The 21,548-nt window shown below is 50.8% G+C and overlaps 1 protein-coding gene across 1 annotated transcript in view; it reads left to right on the top strand.

Moving 5' to 3' along the window:
- The window catches only part of DOCK3 (dedicator of cytokinesis 3), a 261,704-nt gene that overhangs the window by 225,957 nt on the left and 14,199 nt on the right, over positions 1-21,548 (top strand). Inside the window, exons 35-46 of the mRNA XM_068983119.1 lie at positions 909-969; positions 1,426-1,519; positions 3,709-3,857; positions 9,761-9,847; positions 11,150-11,254; positions 15,090-15,231; positions 16,211-16,377; positions 16,529-16,615; positions 17,072-17,251; positions 18,021-18,104; positions 18,205-18,321; positions 20,527-20,648. Of these exons, the coding sequence (XP_068839220.1) occupies positions 909-969; positions 1,426-1,519; positions 3,709-3,857; positions 9,761-9,847; positions 11,150-11,254; positions 15,090-15,231; positions 16,211-16,377; positions 16,529-16,615; positions 17,072-17,251; positions 18,021-18,104; positions 18,205-18,321; positions 20,527-20,648 (1,395 nt within the window). The remainder of the gene's footprint in view (positions 1-908; positions 970-1,425; positions 1,520-3,708; positions 3,858-9,760; positions 9,848-11,149; positions 11,255-15,089; positions 15,232-16,210; positions 16,378-16,528; positions 16,616-17,071; positions 17,252-18,020; positions 18,105-18,204; positions 18,322-20,526; positions 20,649-21,548) is intronic.

Raw genomic sequence — 21,548 nt, 5'->3', positions numbered from 1 at the left:
GAGTTCAGGTGAGCCAAGAGGGCCTTTTGGGAGGTTATAGGGGAAGGTGATAAGGAATGAGGAGGGATGATAGAGGACACCAGCCCCAAGCAGTAGTTGTCTTCTCTGTGCTGTGTCTCGTGCAGATACCAGGGGGCTGCACCTGGGACTCAGGTGGCTGTGTGTACAGGAGGCTTCTTGCTGGATTCACAGCCTGGTCCTCATTCTCTCATCTCCTTGCTAGAGGAGCATGGATTTGATTAGTCCCCACACTCCTTTGGCAAGGATCCATTCTCAGTGTTCTGTGTTCTGTGTCTGGCAGGCCAGCCGTGACCCCTCCTGCACCCAAGCCTGTTCAGCAAAAATGCAGCTCAGCCCTGGCTGAAGCTACCCCTAAATCCTCCCAGTTGGAGGGGATTCCAAGTACTAGTGCATGAGAAGGACACCACAGGGAGAAAAGTCAGTGAGATGATTTACGTGGCGGCTGTGCCATGGTTGCTGGGCTACAGGGTTCTGAAGGCGGGTCCCTGGAGTAGAGTGTATTGGCTTCTCCTAAAAACTGTCCTACAAAATGAAAACTGCCCTTTAAGGACGACTCTTATGACTGGTCCCTTCAGGGAACTTGAGTGTGTAACCTTCTACTTTACTGACATACTTATGCACTGAAGACGTTGGTAGGTGCTACTGAATGCCCTGATATAGCCTCTGGGCCCTGTACTCGGCCACCAGAACAAGGGTCCAGCTGAACAGAGATATTTGAGCCCTAGGAATGGGTCAAGAGCCTGGAGGGACCCCCATCTGTGGACAAGTTTCTGTTGGAGAGCATCCTCCTGTGGGGTTTGGACACACTGAACCCTCGGGGACACTGCAGGTCTCTGTGTTGTCCCAGAGGCACCACTTGGTGCATTCATCTTCGCTCTCCCCTCCAGGGATTGCATGAAAGGAGAGGAGACAGAGAATAAGAAGATTGGCTGCACTGTTAACCTGATGGTGAGAGAACCTGGGCTCTTCCTCCTCTCTGCCTCATGGAGTGGCTTCTGTCCCACCCTGTGATCGCCTTGTCCTTTCTGCAATACGTGGCTACAAGCCTAAGGGTTTGCATCAGGACATCAGCCCTGTCCCTGGGAACTCACATTCCCACTCGGGAAAGGAATACAGTGAGCCTCTCCTTGGACAGAGCTGTAGCCTGGCCTCTTGGCAAGGTCCCACCAACCCTGACATCCCATTTCCACCACTGATACTCTTCCTCTGCAGACCTGCCAGAGGTTTTGCTCCCAGCAGGAGTGCCTTATGATTGGCCCCTTCTCTTTCTGGTGCTGGCCACCCCCATGGCCTGTCTCCTCCTTCCTGTCCAGCACTCCTAGGCTTTTGGCCATCTGCCTGGAGCTCAGCCTGTAGAGGGGGCATCCCCTCTCGCCTTCATGTGTACTTCCTCCTCTCTTACAGAACTTCTACAAATCGGAGATTAATAAAGAGGAGATGTATATCCGCTATATCCATAAGCTCTGTGACATGCATTTGCAGGCAGAAAACTACACAGGTAAGCAGGAAGGGAGAGCCAGGCCTCCTCCCGGGAAAGGACTGGACAGACACATGCAGCTGACAGGGGAAAACTCTGAGCTGGGGCCTGCCAGGTATCAGCGGAGTGTCAGTGCCCACGATGCCCATCCCCTCACTCCTTGCCCTCTACTCCTTTGTAACATGTGGTGGAGAGAAAGCAGGGGGAACTTGCCCTTGTGCCTGGCTGCCGAGGTTCTTCCACTCTCTTTGCCTCCGGTTCCCACCATCTGAGGGTGACCTCCAGATCCCGGGAGCCAGGTTCAGATCCTCCTGAGCTCTTTGTTGCTCCTCACAAGCAGAGCCTTTCTGAGGACCTCACAGCTGGGCTGAGTGAGGCCACAGCCCAGGCTCTTCACCTGACTCTGGGGCCTCCAGAACGTGCTGGCAGACCTGCCTTGTGGTCTGGGCTCTTCCCCTGCAGCCACCCTGCAGCCCCACACTGAGCTCCCAGTGGAGAGGATTGTCAGTGTGCACCTGACTTTCTGACAGGCTGGACAGGGGCCCTTTCACTGTATCACAATTTTATCCATTACTAAGGCCTTTTCTAAAAGAAAAATTTAAAAACATAGCTGTCACACTATTTACTGAGTGCTGCTCTGAGTCAGGAAGACAAGTGTACCCACACATGCCCTGGGTGATCACCTTGTGCCACAGTTCCCCCCAAAATGACCACTTCTTAACCATGGTAACAAGCCACCATATCTTAGCCCTTGAGCCACAGGTGGTGCAACAGGCCAGGAAATTCAGGCCGCTCTTGTCCACAGTGTTACTAGAATGAGATGAATTTGTAGAAATGCAGAAACCTCCTTCCCTATTTTCTGTTAGATGTTAGAGAGTGTTTCACAGAGATTCCACCTTTCCTGACACAGCTTGGCAAGAATTAACTCTGAAATGACTGGGCTGAATCTGCCATCCTCTGCATCCACTTCCACCCATGATCCCAGCAACCCTTTGAGGGGGCAGTGAAGTGACAGACTGAAAGGTTCCATGTATCAATAGAGGCATTTACTAAACTCCTAGAGCACTGGGACGAGACTGAGAGGCTAGGTCGGGAATTCGGACAGAGAAGGTGCTAAGCCTTGCTTCTGGTGGCCTCAGGAATAACATCTAAAAAGAATATTGACAGGGAGGAAAAAGATTTCACATGATTTTCTACGTTCCACAGAGAGGCCTTGCAGGCCTCCCAGGCTTGTCCCCAGTCAGAAAGGGCTTCGCAGCTCCAGTGAGGAGTCACGTGCGTCCCTGGGCAGGAAGGCTGGTCGCCAGGGCATAGGTGGAGAGGCAGAGGTGAGCAGGGCCTGGGAAGGCTGTGGGCAAGCAAGCCTGGCTAAAAGTGGAAGTGGGTCACAAGATAATTAGAAAAGAGATTCTCCACAGTCATGGGGAGCAGATTTGAATGGGGCCTTGAAGGCCAGGCAGAAGCTCAAGCTAATTAAATTGCCAGTAGGAGATGCCCACCAAAAAGAAGCAAATAGAACAGGATGGAGCAGGCTGTGTGATGAGGACCCAGAGCAGCAGCTGTAATTCAGTGTGACTCACTCCCGGGGGTTAGGAAGCCACGGTATTGAGCTACAGCTGTTTTATAAACCCTCCCTAGCAGTTGCATGGGTACAGGAGATGTCACCAGTCCTCTGCCCAGGGCCCAGCTCTTCTATGAGTGGAGCCCTTCACACAGTTATCACCATACACTCCTGCTCTCTGGTCCCTTTAGAAATGGTCGAGATGAGGAGAAAGGGTCATTCCCAGGGCCATGCTGAGGGCAGAAAGTGGAGCTGGAGGTATGGAGGCTGGCTGTGGGATGGCCAAGGAAAGCCTGTCAGAGCTCACCCCTCCGATCCAGTTCTGAGAAGGCTGGGAAAGAAGCGCTAGTCCCTTGAGCAAAAGGGAACCCAGGAGCTCTCTCTGACATGGCAGTGTGCCCCAGAGCAAAGCAACCTGTGCACTGACCCTGGGGTACCTGAGCCACAGCTTATCCAGAGCCCAGAGCAGGTGACCAGGCTGAGGAAGGATGGTGTCCACTAGGTCCCTTCATGCTGTGGCCAAGGGCTGGTGGGTGGCTGGACAGCCCCTCTCTCAGGTGTGGTATCCGGCATCCCTGACCTGGGCTGTGCACACCGGGTCCCCGGGCAACTGGCTGCCCCGGGACCTCGCTAGAGCCTGTCCCCACAGAAGCTGCGTTCACTCTGCTCCTCTACTGCGAGCTGCTGCAGTGGGAGGAGCGGCCCCTGCGGGAGTTCCTCCACTACCCACCCCAGACGGAGTGGCAGCGGAAAGAGGGGCTGTGCCGCAAGATCATCCACTACTTCAGCAAAGGCAAGGTGGGTGTCCCCAGGCGAGGCTGCAGCGCCTCGGCCCCGACTGGGCTCCGTGGCACCTTAACCTGCAGGGGTGGCAGCAGCTGCAGAGGCTGCTGTGAGGGCTGGTGAGGAGGTGGGTGCCCATGTGCATGCATTGGATTTGGAGGCAGCATGACTTTCTCCAGGGGAAAAAATAACAGCTTAATTCTGTGGCTCGGAAGCCAGTCGCAAATTGAGGGTGTAAAAGACAACCCCACATGCCAGCTTTGCAAATCTGTAAATACTAATGCTCCAAGGTCAGGGGCTTCTGGGCCCCCTGCTTGTGTGTATCAGAGTTGCTTAGGTTACTGTAGCATTCTGATCCATCATAGAAAATGTGAGCCGTAAAAATGCATGGATTTTAACCACAGCCGAAGGAGGCCCGTACTGCCTCCTGTCCATGTTCTTGTCTTGGGTCTCTCTTCCTTACAACACCATCCAGGTTCCTCTCACAGGCTTGTCCCCTGTTAAACTTGACTCTCTGGAATTAGCAGGCATTGTCAGCATTGGTTCAGACTTCCTTGGAATTTCCCTACCATCCTGCTCCAGTCTCTGAGAGAGTTCCATATGGGGCCCTCTGACCACCTGCTGTTGGGTGTGCCCCATACACTGGAAAGGCTAGGTTGGTGTAACTTGTTGAAGCTGTTCCCTCATTACTCAGCTTTGAGCACATCTTAGACAGCTAAACTAGGATCATGCAGGTAACTATGGTGGCTGAACACCAGACTTGAATGAAAAAAAATTTTTAATGAGTTATTTCATCATAAAAAAGATTAAAACGTTAATACCTTTTGCCCATAACTCAGAAAACATTAATCAGGTTTACACAGCATGGGAGATTTCTGTTTGTCAAAAACATCCACCCACGTTAGGGAATGCACTGGTAAGTAGGAACCTGTCCAAAACCTCAGGAGCTCTCATTCCACCCAGCCCAGAAAGGAGATCATGCCTTGCTCTCAGCCAGCCACACATGACTGAGCGATGGAGCCAGCCCAGAGCATCCTCTCCTTGCTGGTCCAGAGGTGAACTGAGGGCTCCATGCCAGCATGCTTGTAGGTCTGTCTTCCTGGCACGCAGTCTACCTGGAGCTGCCACCTACCCATGTGCCCAGTGAGCCCTCCCAGCTCAGAGGCACTGGCGTAAGCATGGTGTGAGTGTGCAGGAGTGCTGTTAGTATATTAGGTCTCTTTTCTTTCCATGAGCATAGAACACAGAGAAGAGCTGTGCTTATCTGATTGAGCCTACCTGTGGATCATTTGAGCATTCATGGTCCCCCTTTCACTCTACACTACAATAGTGTTAAGAAAGCAGGTTTAACGCTAAGTATGAACAAGGGAAGGGTTTCCCAGGTGGCTCAGTGGTAAAGAATCTGCCTGCCAATGCAGGAGACATGAGTTTGATCCCTGGGTTGGGAAGATCCCCTGGAGAAGGAAATGGCAACCGACTGCAGTATTCTTGCCTGGCAAGTCCCAAGGATAGAGGAGCCTGATGGGCTACTATCCCTGGGATTGCAAAAGAGTCAGACACCACTTAACAACTAAACCACAACAGCAGCAACATGGACAAGGGAGGGTAATGCAAAGCCTGCCTGAGTATTGTGAATGAGCAGGAAGGGGAGAAGGACTGAGAGGCTCCATAGGCCACCTTCTCAGGAATCTCCCAGTCTTTCTGCCTTTGCTGTGAATTGCTGGGGGAGCCACTTCTGTGCTCAGTACAGACCACTCAGTGAGTCCTTCCATGAGCTCATCCTTACAGGGTATTTATTGGAGGCCTTCTCCTAGGCTTGTATAGAAGGTGTGACTTTTCTGTTTCTGTTCCTCCATACCTGATGGAGTCAGTGGATAGGGCTAACCCATTCTCTTGAAAGTATTCAGGGCTTTTTTTCTAAAAGCTCCAAAAAAGCAAACCCTGGCTGATACAGAAAAAGTGCTTCCGTATGGTTCTCCGTGCCAGGAGGAAAGTGAGTTTGGCAGTCAGAGGAGGGCAGGAAGAGAGAAGACTGCAAGGGAGCGGGGACAGGCAATGAAGTTCTTGACCTCAGCACTTCTAGTACAGCCTGCCTCACAGCCACTTTCCTCCCACCCCTCCTAGTCTCTCTGTTACCCACCACATACAGATGATCCCATCTCCTTTGGTCCCATGTTTCTCCCCTGAGTATCTAGAAGGACTGAACCAGAAGTCCAGTTCATAGCCACAGCTTCGCCCTGGGTCATTCCCTCCAGTGGTAAGGTGGTCAACCTAGGAACCTGGGCCAAGGTGAATTGGGTTGTGGTCACAGAGGTCAGCTCTCCCAGGCCAGACAAGGAGAGAGGGACATTCCAAAGGGTGTGCCCAGATGGGAGTTAAAAGAATGAAGGGAAGATGAGAAGATGGGAGGCAGTCCTTCATCCCAGGGAAGAGGGAGCAGATAGGAAGGGAACCCCTGCTTATCTGCACACAGACCATCAGGTATGAACCAGCCCTCCCTGTGGGGGTGGGCTTGGGCTCTGCTGCGAGGGCTGCTGTTGCTCACACTCCTTGGAAGGAAGGACAGATCTGTTACTTCTGATACATTGTGTGTAAACAGAAGTGCAGAGACTGCCTGTCTGGAGTCCTGGCTTTTGCCTGCCTTTCCAGTTTGAGCAGAGTGAGCCAAGTGAGTGCAGCTTCCGTTCCTGTGAGTGAGGGCAGCATGGATGTACAAACACACATCTGCCCAGGTGGGTGGATGTGACTGGATTTGAGACACCAGTTAGGAGTTGTGGGCTGCTTTGCCTCCTGCCTTTCTGGCAAGAGAAAAGAGGTAGATGATATGCATCATACCTGCTGAGCATTCCCTCTCTGTGCTCTGAGGTTGCTCTCACAACCTCCAGTATTCCAGCTCAACCCTCAAAGCTCACCCTTTGGGTGGGATGTGGGTGCAGGCTTGGAGCAGCAAGGCTACAAATGAGGACAGAGGTGCCAGCGAGGCAGATAAGCACTGATCCTCGTAGGAGAGGAGATCGGCTTTTCTAGGAGCTGCTGTGTCAGCAGGCAGAGCGCCCTGAGGCTCACGTGAGGCCATCAGCACCTAAGTGAGCAGTTCCCCATGGGGCGCTCCTTGCAGGCTGGCTGGCTATCTGCACACACACTGCTTAGCCAGGCTCTGTGGAACTGCCTGCCAGGCAGACCCTTCACTAAAACCTGCCCAAGCAGCACTTGGAGCCAGAGAGAGGACAGACACATGCCCCTTTAAAGCTGCAGTGTGGGGGCACAAGAGGCTTTCTAGCTCCCTGAGGCAGAGGAACTGTATTGGAGCAGAGAATCAGGGTCTATTTAAAATTCTCTTTGGTTTGTTTCAACGTTTTTAATTGGTCCTGCAGGTCAATCCATATTGCATTAATTTCTTCAAAGGATAGAAATAATGTGGTCTTTTTAGGAAACACAGTCCTGAATAAAAATAGTGTTGTCCTTCTCCCTGATGCTATTTCAAATCTATGTTTTTAATAAAGTCCTTATTAAACATTCATACTGAAACCCTGATGGGTGAAATTACATGATATCTGAGATCTGCTACAAAACTGACTCTGAGTTGGTCATGGTTGAGGCTGGGTTATGAGTACCTAGGGCTTCATACTTATGTGTTTCCATATGCTTAAAGTTTTCCTATAATAAAAAATTTTAATTAGTATTTAGAAGTTGGGGAGAAGAGCCTGTCTAAAATAACAAGCAAACCTTTGATTCCCAATCTCCCTAAGAGAGAAAGCGCTATATTAAAAAGAGGAGGAAATGGACAGTATTGCCCCTTGGTGAAAGCTGCCATTAGATGGCCTGCCACCATAATAGGAGCCACACCACAGAAACTGCCTGAGGCCTGACTGGACAAGGGTCGTCTGGAGCCTACTCTAAAGGGCAGAAGATTTCCATAAAGGAGACTGCCGGACCTACTGCCAAGTCCTGGGGTAGCTACTTCCTTCTTAGCTTCCATACTTCTTTCTAAGGTTAAACATCTTAACCTAAAAGTCATTATTTCCTTCATTAACTCATTAAATAAATCTTGATTGAATACCTGCTCATGCCTGGCCTGGTTCTAGGCTCTGAAGATAAAGGATATAAACAGAGTCCCTGCCCTCATGCAGCTTTTCATCTAATTATGACTAGCACAATGTAAAAATAAAAGACTTCTTAGCCCAGAAATAAACCCATATACCAACAGTCAATTAACCTTTGACAAAGAAGGCAAGAATATACAATGAAGAAAAGACAGTCTCTTTGGCAATTTGGTGTTGGGAAAGCTTGACAGCCGCATGGGGACCACTGAAGTTAGAACACTCCTGCACAAAAATACACTCAAAATGGCTTAAAGATTTAAATGTAAGACGTGACAGCATAAAGCTCCTAGGAGAGAATATAGGCAAAATATTCTCTGACATAAATTGTAGCAATGTTTTCTTCAATCAGTCTCTCGAGCAAAAGAAATAAAAGCAAAAATAGATAGGGCCTGATCAAACTTAGAAGCTTTTGCGCAGGAAAGGAAGCCATAAACAAAACAAAAAGATAACCTATGGACTGGCAGAAAGTATTTCAGACTATGCAACTGGCAAAGGCTTAATTTCCAAAGTGTACAAACAGCTCATAGAGCTCAATATCAGAAAAGCAATCAGCCCAATGAGAAAATGCGCAGAAGACCTAAATAGACATTTCTCCAAAAGAAACATACAGATAGCCAACAGGCACATGAAAAGATGTTTAATGCCACTAGTTATTAAAGATACAAATCATAACTTAACGTACAGTGGGTATCACCTCACACTGGGGAGAATGGCCATCATCAAAAAGTCTACAAATAATAAATTCTGGAGAGGGTGTGGATAAAGGGAACCCTCCTACCCTCCTGGTGCAGCCAGTATGGAGAACAATATGGAGGTTCCTTAAAAAACTGAAGACAGAGTACGTTTTAGTTACATGATCCAGTAGTCCCACTCCTGGGCATATATCCAGAAAAGAAAATAACTCTAAATCAAACAGATACATGCACCTAATGTTCACATCAGCGGTATTTATAATAGCCAAGGCCTAGAAGCACCCTAAGTGTTCATCAGTACATGAATGGATAAAGATGTGTGGGGTGTGTGTGTACATAGGCATATGCAGTGGACTATTATTAAGCCATTAAAAAGAATGAAATGCCACCATTTGCAGCAACATGGATGGACCTAGAGATTGTCACACTAAGTGAAGCGAGTCGGAGAAAGATAAATACTATATGATATCACTTATGTGTGGAATCTAAGAAATTACACAGATGAACTTATTAAGAGAACAGAAACAGATTCATGGACATAGAAAACAAACTTATTGTTAGCAAAGGGGAAAGGGTGGAGGAGGGATAAATTAGGAGTTTGGGAAAATAGATAAACAGCAAGGACCTACTGAATAGCACAGACAGCTACATTCAATATCTTATAATAATCTACAGTGGAATCTAAAAAGGAAAATACATATGTGTGTGTATGTGTTTATGTATGTATATAGTCTTATTTATATAACTGGATCACTTTATACCTGAAACTAACATAGTATTGTAAATCAACCATATTTCAATTTTTAAAAGCAAATGCCTTTTTAAAGAAGATAGCTTCAGAGTAATGAAAAGAGAATAGATAGGGTGGGTGCTTGTCCTTGACCAGGTAGTCATAAAGAGGCCTCTTGGAGGGGGAAACATTTGAGTAAAAACCTGAAAGCTGTGCCCTGAGCCAGAGTGTCATAATTCTGTGTGTTCTCCACAAATGGGTTTTGAGAATGTGTTCTTTGTGACATATGAGTTGCTGGAGGCCTTTAGTTGTGCCTTCTGATATGTCTGGCAAGGCTTGCACCATTCTGAGGATGCCTGCGGTGCTAAAGCCTCGTTCCTGTTTCTGTTGCAGAGTTGGGAGTTCGGGATCCCACTGTGCAGGGAGCTGGCGTGTCAGTATGAGAGCCTCTACGACTATCAGAGCCTCAGCTGGATTCGGGTGAGCTTCGCCCCTCCCCCTGCCCCAGCCCTGACTGGCAGCGTTCATGTTTTTCTGGCATCAGCTTCTAAGGGAGCACTGACTGAGCAACTCAGCACTGAGTTGAGTGCTGTGGACAGTGCAGGAGAAGCAGAAGCCAAGGTTCCTGCTCTCAAGACGCAAGACACACACCTGACAGATGACTGCATGATCCAGACCCCAAGGGCCTCTGGTGCTCAAGGAAGGGAGCAACAGCATATGCAAGATAGGATAGGGGTGGTTCAAGGAGGAGGTAGCAGTCCAAGAAGAAGCTTCTCCTGAAATAGTTTCGTTCAGATATGCCTCATCTTAGTGTTTCCCTGCCTTGGCTTGTGGTCACTCCTAAGCATCCAAGTAAAGAAAGTTCTTCCTGTGTTTGATGCAAAATATTCAGAATTAAGTGAAATGGACTTTGAAGGTCTCCACCAAATTTTTCCTTGTTTCTGGTGCTGGGTTTTGAATCATAATAGCTGGTTAAGTCTTTGGCAAAGAGAAGTCAGTTCATCCGCCTCCTGCACCCTTGTCAGTGTGTCCCCTGATCCTGATCAGGCTCTGTATAATAGATGAGGTTCTACACCAGTAAATTTTTGCTGTGGTCTTTGAAGGTCACTGCTCCCTGGCAGGCTGGCTTGATTGAAGGCATTAGGGACATCTTCTCAGTCAAATTTCAGTGAGTTTTTCTCAATCTGAAGCCAGGTCAGCCAAGGCTAAAAAACTCACCAACCTTGGTAATGCCAGACATCATGGATAGTAGTTCCACTTTTAAAGTTTAAAATCTCCGAAATTGGGACCAGTACAGTGACTCTGGTAACTAAGCCTTCCTCATTTCGTTGGCATCTTGAGTCAGATGGTAAATGAGCTGGAGCAGTGCAGATGGACTGATGGTGTCACCTATAGGCAACACTTACTGTCAGCTGGTGCAGTGAGTATCATGAAAACCAGAAATTCCTGAACAAAAAGGAAGAAGTCCATGTTAAACGTGTGCCCCTGAAAGTACAGGAAGCCTGAGTCTGTGGGGCTGGGTCTGCTCACTGGGCAGAAGAGTCTGAGCAGCCTCTCGGGGCTGCCCCACCTCCAGGTGATGATGGGGAGGGAAGGCTTCCTTTCCATCCGGCAGCTCCCTGGTGAGGGGTTGATCGTGGCTGAGGGCTCACTTTTTATCTAGACTGAGTCACCACGTTCTCTTTCCGAAAGGCAGTGTCTGCTTAGGCCTGGGAGAACTTGCTTTGGACACAGCACTAGCAGTCAAGCCAAGCTGCAGGCAACTGCCTTTCTCGTTCACAGAAAATGGAGGCCAGCTACTACGACAACATCATGGAGCAGCAGCGCCTGGAGCCCGAGTTCTTCCGGGTCGGCTTCTATGGCCGGAAGTTTCCTTTCTTCCTTCGGGTGAGTCCACTCAGGTAGTCACAAGAACTTCTGTCATATTTTACACATAATTTATAATCTGTTTGGTTTTTTTTTCTTTTTTAACCTTTTTTCCTATTGCACTGAATAGTTTCTTACGAAGGACTGACCAGAGTGTTTGGCTTTATTTGACTGAACTGGGTACCAACTTTAGACTCTGTCTGCAGTTAAACTGTTTTGCAGCTACCTGAAATATATGAGAGTGGTTTTCTTACCAAATCAACCAGGATCCTGCAGGAAATTACCAGGGTTTGAGAATATCCCGTAGATAATGTTTAGAAACCTTCCACCTTCTGTTTCCAGGGCCCAGAATCCTCCGTTGTGACTATTCTCTGCCAGACAGGACATCAGTGCAGCCCTGACCTCAGTAGTAGGCTTCACAGTCAGGGTGGAGAATCACTGAGTTGAGAGATCTCCCTTTTGAGGATAGTCCCTTTTGCTCCTGGGGTTTGCGGAGCAAACCAAACATTGGGTTTGGCTTGGGAAGAAGGCCTTTCCAAGGCAGCCAGTTCCCTGGCCCATGGTGACTACAGCCATTTTGCTCCACCGCTGCTGGAAAAGCTGGGCAGGGATTTAAATAGAGTGGAAGGACTGCCTGAGCACAGACATACTGACACCAGTTGAACAGTTGTGATTGTTTTGGGTTTTTAATTAGCACAATCCAGAGGCTCCAGGAGGAGTCAGCCTGGGCTTGTAGGCTGTAGCCCACAAGTAGCTGTTCTCAGATGCCCTAAATGAAGCCTTGCTGATGGAAGGACCCAGAGGCTGCATTTGAGACCTCAGATTAGCTCTGATTGTCCCCAGCTCCAATATCATACTAAGGTCCAGTGTCTACAAGTTTCAAGAAGCTGCTAGGAAAATTCATAGGATTCCTTTGATGTTCTTGGGATCCTATCTTACTGGAGAAATTGCTTTAGCCAATGAGCAGTAATAAGCTTGGTATCTCATTGAAGGTCAGCAGAACTTAATGGCTTCTTTTAAAAAGAAGCCAGTCTGCTAAGTGACAGAGTCCAGGCTGACCACATTTTGGATATAAGGCAGGTCAACATGCACATTTCCTGGGCGGTAATTAGTCTAGGCTAAGAAGAAAAATGATTTCTGTAGGAATTAGTAATAGTGACAGGGACAGCAAACACAACCTGCCTGACTGTGATCCCCAGAAGGCTCGAATTCTGTTCCACAGAAGGGTTGCTAGTAGCGGAACGTGCCTCAGTAGAGGCTCTCTGCAGGCTGCTGGACCTCCTTCACTCTCTAGGACCATCCAGCCCAGGCTTATCAGAGGGGGCATGTGTGTTGCCCCATCTGTATAGATCATACAACACTAGTGGGGGTAGAGGTCAGCAGAAGGAGGAATAGTGCAAGAATCCCTGGGTCGGGAAGATCCCCTGGAGAAGGGAATGGCTTCCCACTACAGTATTCTTGCCTGGAGAATTCCATGGACACAGGAGCCTGGCAAGCTACAGTCCATGGGGTTGCAAAGAGCCAGACATGGCTGAGTGACTGACTTTCTTTCTCAGAACCAAAAGCATCTTTAGAAAGCCCTTCAGTAAGCTAATGATTCTAGTCTTATAACTTACTTCTTTCTCATTTTATCTTTGCAAGTTATGCTTTATCGCCATTTTACTCTCCTTGTTTAGTCCCACGATTTGTAACAAAATCAACTAGATTTTACTCCAAAACATCGTTGTTTTGACTCTTACAAAATCAAGCACTGGTGTGCCCCATTTCTGTCCCTGTCAAGCAAGGAAGTCTCCACCATGGTTCCACCTGGCTCCAACCTCCCATGCTCACGTCACAAGGAGCATCAGTGTTTTAGGGCTCTGAGAGCTTTCTGACAGGTAGGACCTGGCATAAAATCTGCATCTGAGCCAGTTACAGTCTAAATATTCAAACGTGGTTTCAAGGGTGCCAGTGATAGAGGAAGAATAACCAGGAAACGTCACCCATCAGTCCATCCTCATCTCCACACCAGGAGCTATGTTGCAGGCATACGGGACTGCCTGGCCTGGCCGCATGCTGTCCCTGCTCCCTTAGCTGCTCAGTTCATCTGCAGCAGAGGGAATAAGGCCAGCAGAGATAGCCGTTCGCCTTGTAAATGGCAAGGACAGAGGGGTAAGCAGTGGCAGCCAGATCCATCCTACGTGGGGCTGCTGGGACTCTCGCCTGAGCAGACTGGAAACCAACAGCTAGCCTCAAGGTCAATGTGCTATGCCGTTCTCCTGCTGGGTCCTCCCCGGAGCACTAGGCTGCTCTTTGACCTTCTCTGAACACAGAGACCGTCTATTACTCCAGCTCTGTCAGCTTGAATCCTCTGGACCATCTGCCCGTGTTGCTTCACAAATGTGATTATCTGCTAATCTGCATGGAGACAGGAAAACATCCAGCCCTCCCGTCTTGGGGGAGTTTCTTTTTCTCTTCATTTTACCCATTAACAGACACTGACGAGGATTGTACATTTTGCATGAAAAGGCCAGTTCTTCACAATTAACCTTCTTTGTCAGTTCTGCTTATCAAGCAAAGAGCTTGTAAATGTCTCTGACTACTGGTCTGTTCCACTGGGGAGGCCAGCCTGCTTCCCCTGACCTTGACTTTCCTTCCACTGTTGCCCTTGCATTCTGGTCCATCTGGACATGTGGCCAAACCTTACCTGAGTTCTCCCATAGTAAGAGAAAAAGTGAAAAGTGGGCAAAAATCCTGTTCCAGAAAAATTGAGGTTATACTGTATAGCACAGGGACTCTGCTCGGTGTTATGTGGCAGCCTGGATGGGAGGGGAGTTTGGGGGAGAACGGATGCGTGTATATGTATGGCTGGGTCCCTCCACTGTTCACCTGAAACTATCACAACATTGTTAATTGGCTACACTCCAACACAAAATAAAAAACTTTTTTTAAAAAAGGCTGAGATCACCCATGGCCTAGCCTGTGATAACTCCTCTACCAAGAAGCATAGGGCTGGCCTTGTGGAACCTCTCTCTTCCTCCCTCTGAAGACACATCAATGCCTAACACCATTTGTCAGAGTGAATCTGGTGAGGCAGACAGAGGTCACCAGAGGGCTTCCGAGGAGCCCCCCACCAGCCACGCACTCTGGACCAGCCGTGAGGCAGGCAGAGCAGAAGGGTTCAGGGTGCCTTCAGTCCGCAGAGAGGAAAACTGAGACCTAACCCAAACCAAACATGACATAACGTGAAGTCTTAAGAAGTGTGTAGTTGGAATGATGGTCTGCGGACATGGTTGCAGGGGAATTGCTGCTAGAGGAGTTGATAAATGCCCGCGAGGCACTGGGCAGCGTTTAGACTGCTTCTCCCAGCTGACAAGTCATCCTACAAAAGCACGCATCTTATCACCTTCCTGTTGTAAATTATCTGGTGGCTCCCATAGCGGTACTCGTGGACACACACCAGCAGCCCCTTCGTCGCCTCCCACCAGTGCTCCACGAGCACCTTCCTTCTAGTGGTGCCTTTTCCTGTCTTGGCTTGTTGCCCTGGTTGTCACTGTATGCACGTAGATTGACCCCCGCTTCTCTACTCCACTGACCAGGTGGACCTTCCAGGACCCAACCTCGTCCCCCCACTAGCGTCCCTTCCCATGTGAAAAGCCCTCCCTCCCTCCACCATGAACTTTCTGCAGCTTCCACCCCAGCTGCCACACCACACCACACCACACCACTGCTGTCCCTCACCCTTCTTGATCGTGGTTTACCTTAGGGCAGCATAGAGGGCAGAGTGCTGTGCCCCAGGCTTGCCCCAGGGGCTCTCAGGTTGAGGAGCTGAGGGTGGGCAGGCGAGGCATGGCATGTGCTCTCTCCTCTGTGGCAGAACAAAGAGTACGTGTGCCGGGGCCACGACTACGAGAGGCTGGAGGCCTTCCAGCAGAGGATGCTCAGCGAGTTCCCGCAGGCCGTCGCCATGCAGCACCCCAACCACCCTGACGACGCCATCCTGCAGTGCGACGCCCAATGTATCTTTTGACCCATGGAGGGGAAGAGGCCTGGGACCGTGGGAGGGGAGGCCCACCCAGTCGGTTGCCCCTCTGTGACGCTGTTGGCCGTACAAGCCAGGTTACCCCCCAAGTCCCAAAGCAGAGGGTGCCACATCACTCACCGACCCTTAACGGGGCACTTGAGCCTCACAGAGGAGGCAGGGGCATGCCCTTAGCCTGGGGGGCCTGGTCATCAGCTAGCTTTTATCCCTCCGGTGGGCCACTGCCAGCACCTTAGTCCCCACCCTACCCGTGAAGGGTCTCCTGGCGCCCAGCTGCAGACACTGTGGATTTTCCCAGTATCCACAGGGATGCTCCACTCCCACGTGTGTCTGTCAATACCTCGAGCCTTTGTCAGGACTGAGGCACAGGGGATGGGGCGGAGGGCTGGGGGAGGAGATGGGGAATTCCTGTGGTCTTGGGAGCACTTGGAAGTCTGAATGCAAACACCAGCCTGCCCCTCCTTCCCCGTACTCAGCTTCCATGACAGTCACCGTGGCTGTGGCAAGCTAGTCCACATCTCTTTAAGAGAGAAGAGGGCAGGCAGATGCCCATGTTTGCTCTCCACAAAGATCCTAAAGAGTATCTTGTTAAAATGTTGTTTGGCAGTGAAGACTGTGCAGTTTACCTGCAGTGGGCCGGCCTAGGCCCTTGCACCTTTTTCGTTCCTATGGGGTATCCTCCTGACCCCTTTCCTTTCCTTCTTAAAGGGGCACTAGGGAACCGCTGGCTGCCGCCACCTCACCTTGGCTGAGGGCTCGGCACTCACTCCTGGAGCGGGGCGGGGCTGGATAGGGAGAGTCAGCCAAACCGTGTTTGGTCCCATCTGCTCTTTGAAATGCTGCTGCTGCCCTTTGAAGGGCTCTGTTGGTCTCCTCTTCCTTGGCGGGGGTGACAGGGGTCAGCCACTCAGGTCCGTCTCTCTTTCACGTCCAGTTTCCCTTCACCTCCTGCCCAGACCTGCAGATCTATGCAGTGACACCCATCCCAGAGTACGTAGATGTCCTGCAGATGGACAGGGTCCCGGACCGCGTCAAGAGCTTCTACCGCGTCAACAACGTCAGGAGGTTCCGGTATGACCGGCCTTTCCACAAAGGCCCCAAGGACAAGGAGAATGAATTCAAGGTGAATGCATCTAGGGGAGCAGGGTCAGTGCTCACAGTGGGGCTGGGGCCGGCCCCGTTTTCTCGGGAACTCATCAGTGACTCCCCCGTGGGCAGGTGGGGCGTGGGGAGAATCGCTTCATGGCTTGAACCTGCCTGTACCCTCCCCGCAGAGCCTGTGGATCGAGCGCACCACGCTGACCCTGACCCACAGCTTGCCGGGCATCTCTCGGTGGTTCGAAGTGGAGAGGAGGGAGCTGGTGAGAAACAATTCAGAGCGGCTGGTTTCACAGTGCTTCCTCAGTCCTTGCTTGGGGGGCTGTTCTCTGAGGAAGAAGAGAGAAAGAGTGCTTCAGCCACCCACAGGCAGTCCTGTGCTGGAGGCTTTGCTTACCTTCCTTCTCTCCTTTAATCTCCGCAACAGCCCTAGGCAGCAGGCATTTATGTTCCCCCAGTTTACAAATGCAGAAACTATTCCCTGAAGCTCAGGAAGCCAGAGACCTCTGTGTTCAGAACTGACGTTGTTTTCTATTCACTGTACTTCCAAGTGCCTACAGATCAGAAGAGGAAATTAGAAAGGGCCCAGGGAGCCTCAGGTCCACAGGAACAAGAGTAGGGACTCAGTGGCATGAGTCACAGCCCCTTGCTGTCAGGCCTGTGAGGAGGGAGGGATTGTCGTTGGGCCTGGGCTGACACCATGTGCTGTGTGCCCCCAGGTGGAGGTGAGCCCCCTGGAGAATGCCATCCAAGTGGTTGAGAATAAGAACCAGGAGCTGCGGGCCCTCATCAGCCAGTATCAGCACAAGCAGGTGCACGGCAACATCAACCTGCTGAGCATGTGCCTGAACGGCGTCATTGACGCTGCTGTCAACGGAGGCATTGCACGCTACCAGGAGGTAAGCTGGCCCAACCAGACCCGGCCAGGGACGCGGGTCTTAGTGCCTCTTCCTGAGGGCCCAGCCTCTGAAGGCAGCCTTCCTGGCACGCCCTCCCCGGCTGTGGCTCGGCCGACCAAGCATGGTCCTGAATAGTGTGTATTAGCTGTTCAGTCATGTCCGATCCTTAACCCATGGACTGTAACCCCCCGGGCTCCTCTGTCCATGGGATTTTCCAGGCAAGGATACTGGGGTGGGTAGCCATTCCCTACTCCAGGAGCCCTTCCTGACCCAGGGGCTGAACCCAGGTCTCCTGCATTGCAGGTGGATTCTTTACCATCTGAGCCACCAGGGGTGAGGCTTTAGGCTCCCTGCTGTTCCCTGTCTCCATGGCTATAGCTCTCCCGTGGGAACTTTTCTTCCTTTTTATTCTCTGAACTCTGACAGAATGGGTAATCCATCTGATCATGGAAGGCGCCCTAGAGCCCAGCCCTTGACAAGGAGTGAGTTGTGGTCTGGCTAGGAGACTAACCCCCTCATCCTGGCCACCAGCCCTGCCTGCCCTGCCCAAGCCAGTTGGGACCAGCATTCAGGTTTAGATTACTTGGCCACCTTCAGTTCTCCTTAGACATAAAAAGCACATGTGTGATTGCAGGAGGTTCAGTAGGCTGTGCTAGAGGAGCATTGGTGTGTGCACCTGTTAGGAGGCAACCCAGATGCCTTCCAGCTGGCACCTCAGACTGAGTGGTCACCCTGGGAAGTCTTCCAGACTTGACCTTTCCTTTCACAGGCCTTCTTTGATAAAGATTACATCACCAAGCACCCAGGAGATGCTGAGAAGATAACTCAGCTTAAGGAACTTATGCAGGAACAGGTATGCCTTGCCAGAGCTGTGTGGAGGCATCAGAGGATAGCTGCAGCACCCACTGTCTGCTCCCACACTAACAGCATGGCCTTGTTTATCACCCTGATAGGTCCATGTCCTTGGAGTTGGGCTGGCAGTTCATGAGAAGTTTGTGCACCCAGAAATGCGCCCTCTGCATAAGAAGCTGATTGATCAGTTCCAGATGATGAGGGCCAGTCTCTACCATGTAAGCTGAGCCCTGTCCTGGCCCCGCTGCAATCTAACCAGTGTCCCCTCCTCCAGGCCTGGGACCTGTGCAGCAAGTCAGAGGAAAGGGGTGGGGAGGGGAATGGGGAGAGGCGAGACTGAAGGAAGATCTGTTCCTGCCACAGAACAGCATGAGGCAGGGGTGGGTGCTCAACGCAGGAGAAAAATGCCCAGAACCCCCTTATCCACTTTCCCTTTAAGGAAGAGCCATATTCAGGACAGAGAATGTGTTTTTCAATGCACTGTGCTGGTGAACAGAGGTTTTCACATGAGGAGGAAAGAGCTAAAGTGTATGTATGGCCCATATGCAGGAATCTCTTCAGGGATACTTTTCATCCCAGGAACCTACAGAAGTAAGGCTTAGCTGGACCAGCCTTCTCTCGTCCATCTCCCTCTGTCTCCATCCCCTTCCCCTTTAACTCCCTGCCCCGCCCCCTGCACTTCCTCTTGTCTGGAGACCCAGGCTCCCACCTGAGAAAGCCTGGGGTGGCAGTACTTTTGTACTGGCTTCTCTTCGAGGGCCCAGGGAGATCCTGGGGCTGGCCCAGGCCCTAGAAGGTCTCCCTGACTCTGACCTGGCTCCTCGGTCTCCCTGGCAGGGTTTGCCCCAAGGACTGACGCACACGAGCAGAAGCAAGGCCTGTATCCAAGACTGGTTTCCTTTCCAGAGTCTTACAGGGAACGCTAGCTGGCTGAGAGTAGGGTTCAGGTGGTCGTTTATGTTCCCTTTGGCTGAGTTGGGTCTTGGTTGGGGCATGTGGGATCTTCACTGCAGCACGTGGACCATCTAGTTGTGGCGTGCAGGCTCAGTAGTTGCGGCTCACAAGCTCCGGAGCACGTGGGCTCAGCAGAGGCAGTGCACAGGCTTAGCTGCTCCACAGCATTTGGGATCTTAGTTCCCAGACCAAGGATGGAACTCATGTCCCCTGCACTGCAAAGCAGATTCTTAACCACGGACCATCAGGGACATCCCTAGGTAGTCTTGAGCGCAAACTGGTCTCTGTATGTAAACTTCCCCATCACAGCAGGTGACTCAGGCAAGCTAGAACCTGGCCACTGAGGGAGTGGGAGCTCCCTAGTATGTAGGCTGTCAGGTCACTGCAGGAAAAAGCACAGAACGCTCACTCACATATCTCAGGGTCTCCAAGGCCCACATGGAGGTGTCCTGTCCAGCTGCAAAAGCACAGTTCCACCTTCTACATGCTTTGAAAGAAGCAGGTGGAAAACTTCCTCCTCTTTCAGACCAAGCTCAGAAACATCCCCAGTGGACTTGGGGACCACAGATTGTGAAGGGCTTCTGGAAACTCGAGCAGTTGTGCGTTGTTGCCTCAGAGTTGCAAATAGTGACACAAACCAATGTGCTGTCCCCTAGGAGGATTTGGGACCAAAATTTCTGCCAGGATGCCTACGTACTTAATTTAATTATGCTAAAATAGAAGCGTGCTGTTTTTCAGTTATCTGCATCAGGATTTTGTGTCCTGACACCCCATAGACTGTGTCACAGACAACTTAACCAAGGTCACTAAGAGTGGGGCCATTTAGCAGTCCAGTAAAACTCTCGTCCTTATGTCAGAGGTGCCCACTGCCTGACGGGTGATCACCAGCTCTTCCTCTCCTGTTGCCCAGCTCTTCTTCCACTTTTTCTACAGTGAGAAAGCCTATTAACACATTTTATGAACTCAGACCAACTCCACAGCCTGTTCCACATGTGCTCTCAGGGTTCCACCTAGGCCTCATGGCCTCTGGTCTAGGCTGTGTTGTGGTTAGGAGGGTACTTTAGTCATGATGGGGTCACTGCCCAAAAGAAGCCAGTAGTTTAGGTTCAGCCAGTAGTATATGATTCCTTTTTTTTTTTCTTTTACATTCTGGCTACCAGCCTGCCTCTTCTCATTTACCCCTTAATTACTTGGGGGAAAAAAAAAAAGTGAAGTGAAAGTGTTAGTCACTCAGTCATGTCTGACTCTTTGTGACCCCATAGACTGTAGCTCATGAGGCTCCTCTGTCCTTCGGATTCTCCAGGCAAGAATACTGGAGTGGGTTGCCATTCCCTTCTCCAGGGGATCTTCCCAACCCAGGGATCACACCTGAGTTTCCTGTATTGCAGGCAGATTCTTTAACGTCTGAGCTACCAATTACTTATTTATTCCCAATTATTTATTATGAAGGGGCACTCATGTCTCAACAGGAGTTTCCGGGTTTGGACAAGCTAAGTCCTGCGTGTTCAGGCACCAGCACCCCACGGGGAAATGTCCTAGCATCCCATAGCCCCATGAGCCCAGAGAACATCAAGATGACCCATCGGCACAGGTATGGCCTTAGGGCTGAGGAGGGTCCCCTCCACAGAGGTAAGTCCAGATGTCAGAGATCAGAGCAAGGGCGTCCAGAACGCTGCTTGTGTGCACTCACGTGCCCCCTCACCCCCACACACAGAAAACACACAGCTCCTGCCACAGGATCTGCACTCTGCATCTGGTCATCCAGGGTGACAGAGGAGTGTACATGGGGCATCGGGGTGAGTCCTGAGGGGTGAGTAGAAGTTTGCTGGGTGGAAAAGAACTGGTGTTAGGAAGATGACGGAGCAAGATTCAGGCAAAGTCACAAACGTGCAGATGCCTCAAGGTCCTCATGCAGGCCAGTGTGGTCAGCACTGCAGGTAGAGCCAAGTGGCTGGAGTGCAGGATTCCAGGGCCTGGAAGGGGGCCAGGATTTCTCTGGATTGGCCCTGTTCACTCAGGCCTTGGGACCTGATCCCAGGGGAACGAGGATCCGCAGTTGCGTTTCAGGAAGAACAGCATGGTGGTGAAGGCATCAAGGTGTGGCTGCTCTGCACTCAGCAGACTTGTTACCGGGGCTCCGCAGGGAGGCTCCAGGTTACTAGGGCAGGAAGGCCAGGCAAGCGAAACCCCTGGAGAGGGGCCCCACTGTGACCAGCAAGCCAGCAAAGGGTGGGCACTCAGCAAATGAGAAGGAGCAAATGAATGGGGGGAGCTGCTTAGAATTGACAGAAACTGCTGGCAAGCCTGTGGCCACAGCCGTGGAAGGAGGTCAGCAGGTGGTTCACAGGCAGCTGCTATGACAGCTTCCCCAAGTCAGGAAGACACCCTGAGCTGGGAGCAGATCCCAGTGCAGGGTGGGCACCAACTTAAGTACACAGCCCGTGGCTAGGAAGACCTGGGGTCCTTCACCTGATTCAGTGGGTCTCCTTCA

This window comes from Capricornis sumatraensis, chromosome 10 (assembly GCF_032405125.1).
Source record: "Capricornis sumatraensis isolate serow.1 chromosome 10, serow.2, whole genome shotgun sequence".
Taxonomy (NCBI): domain Eukaryota; kingdom Metazoa; phylum Chordata; class Mammalia; order Artiodactyla; family Bovidae; genus Capricornis; species Capricornis sumatraensis.
Note: the sequence above shows the minus strand (reverse complement) of the source record. Positions and strands in the feature narration are given on the sequence as shown.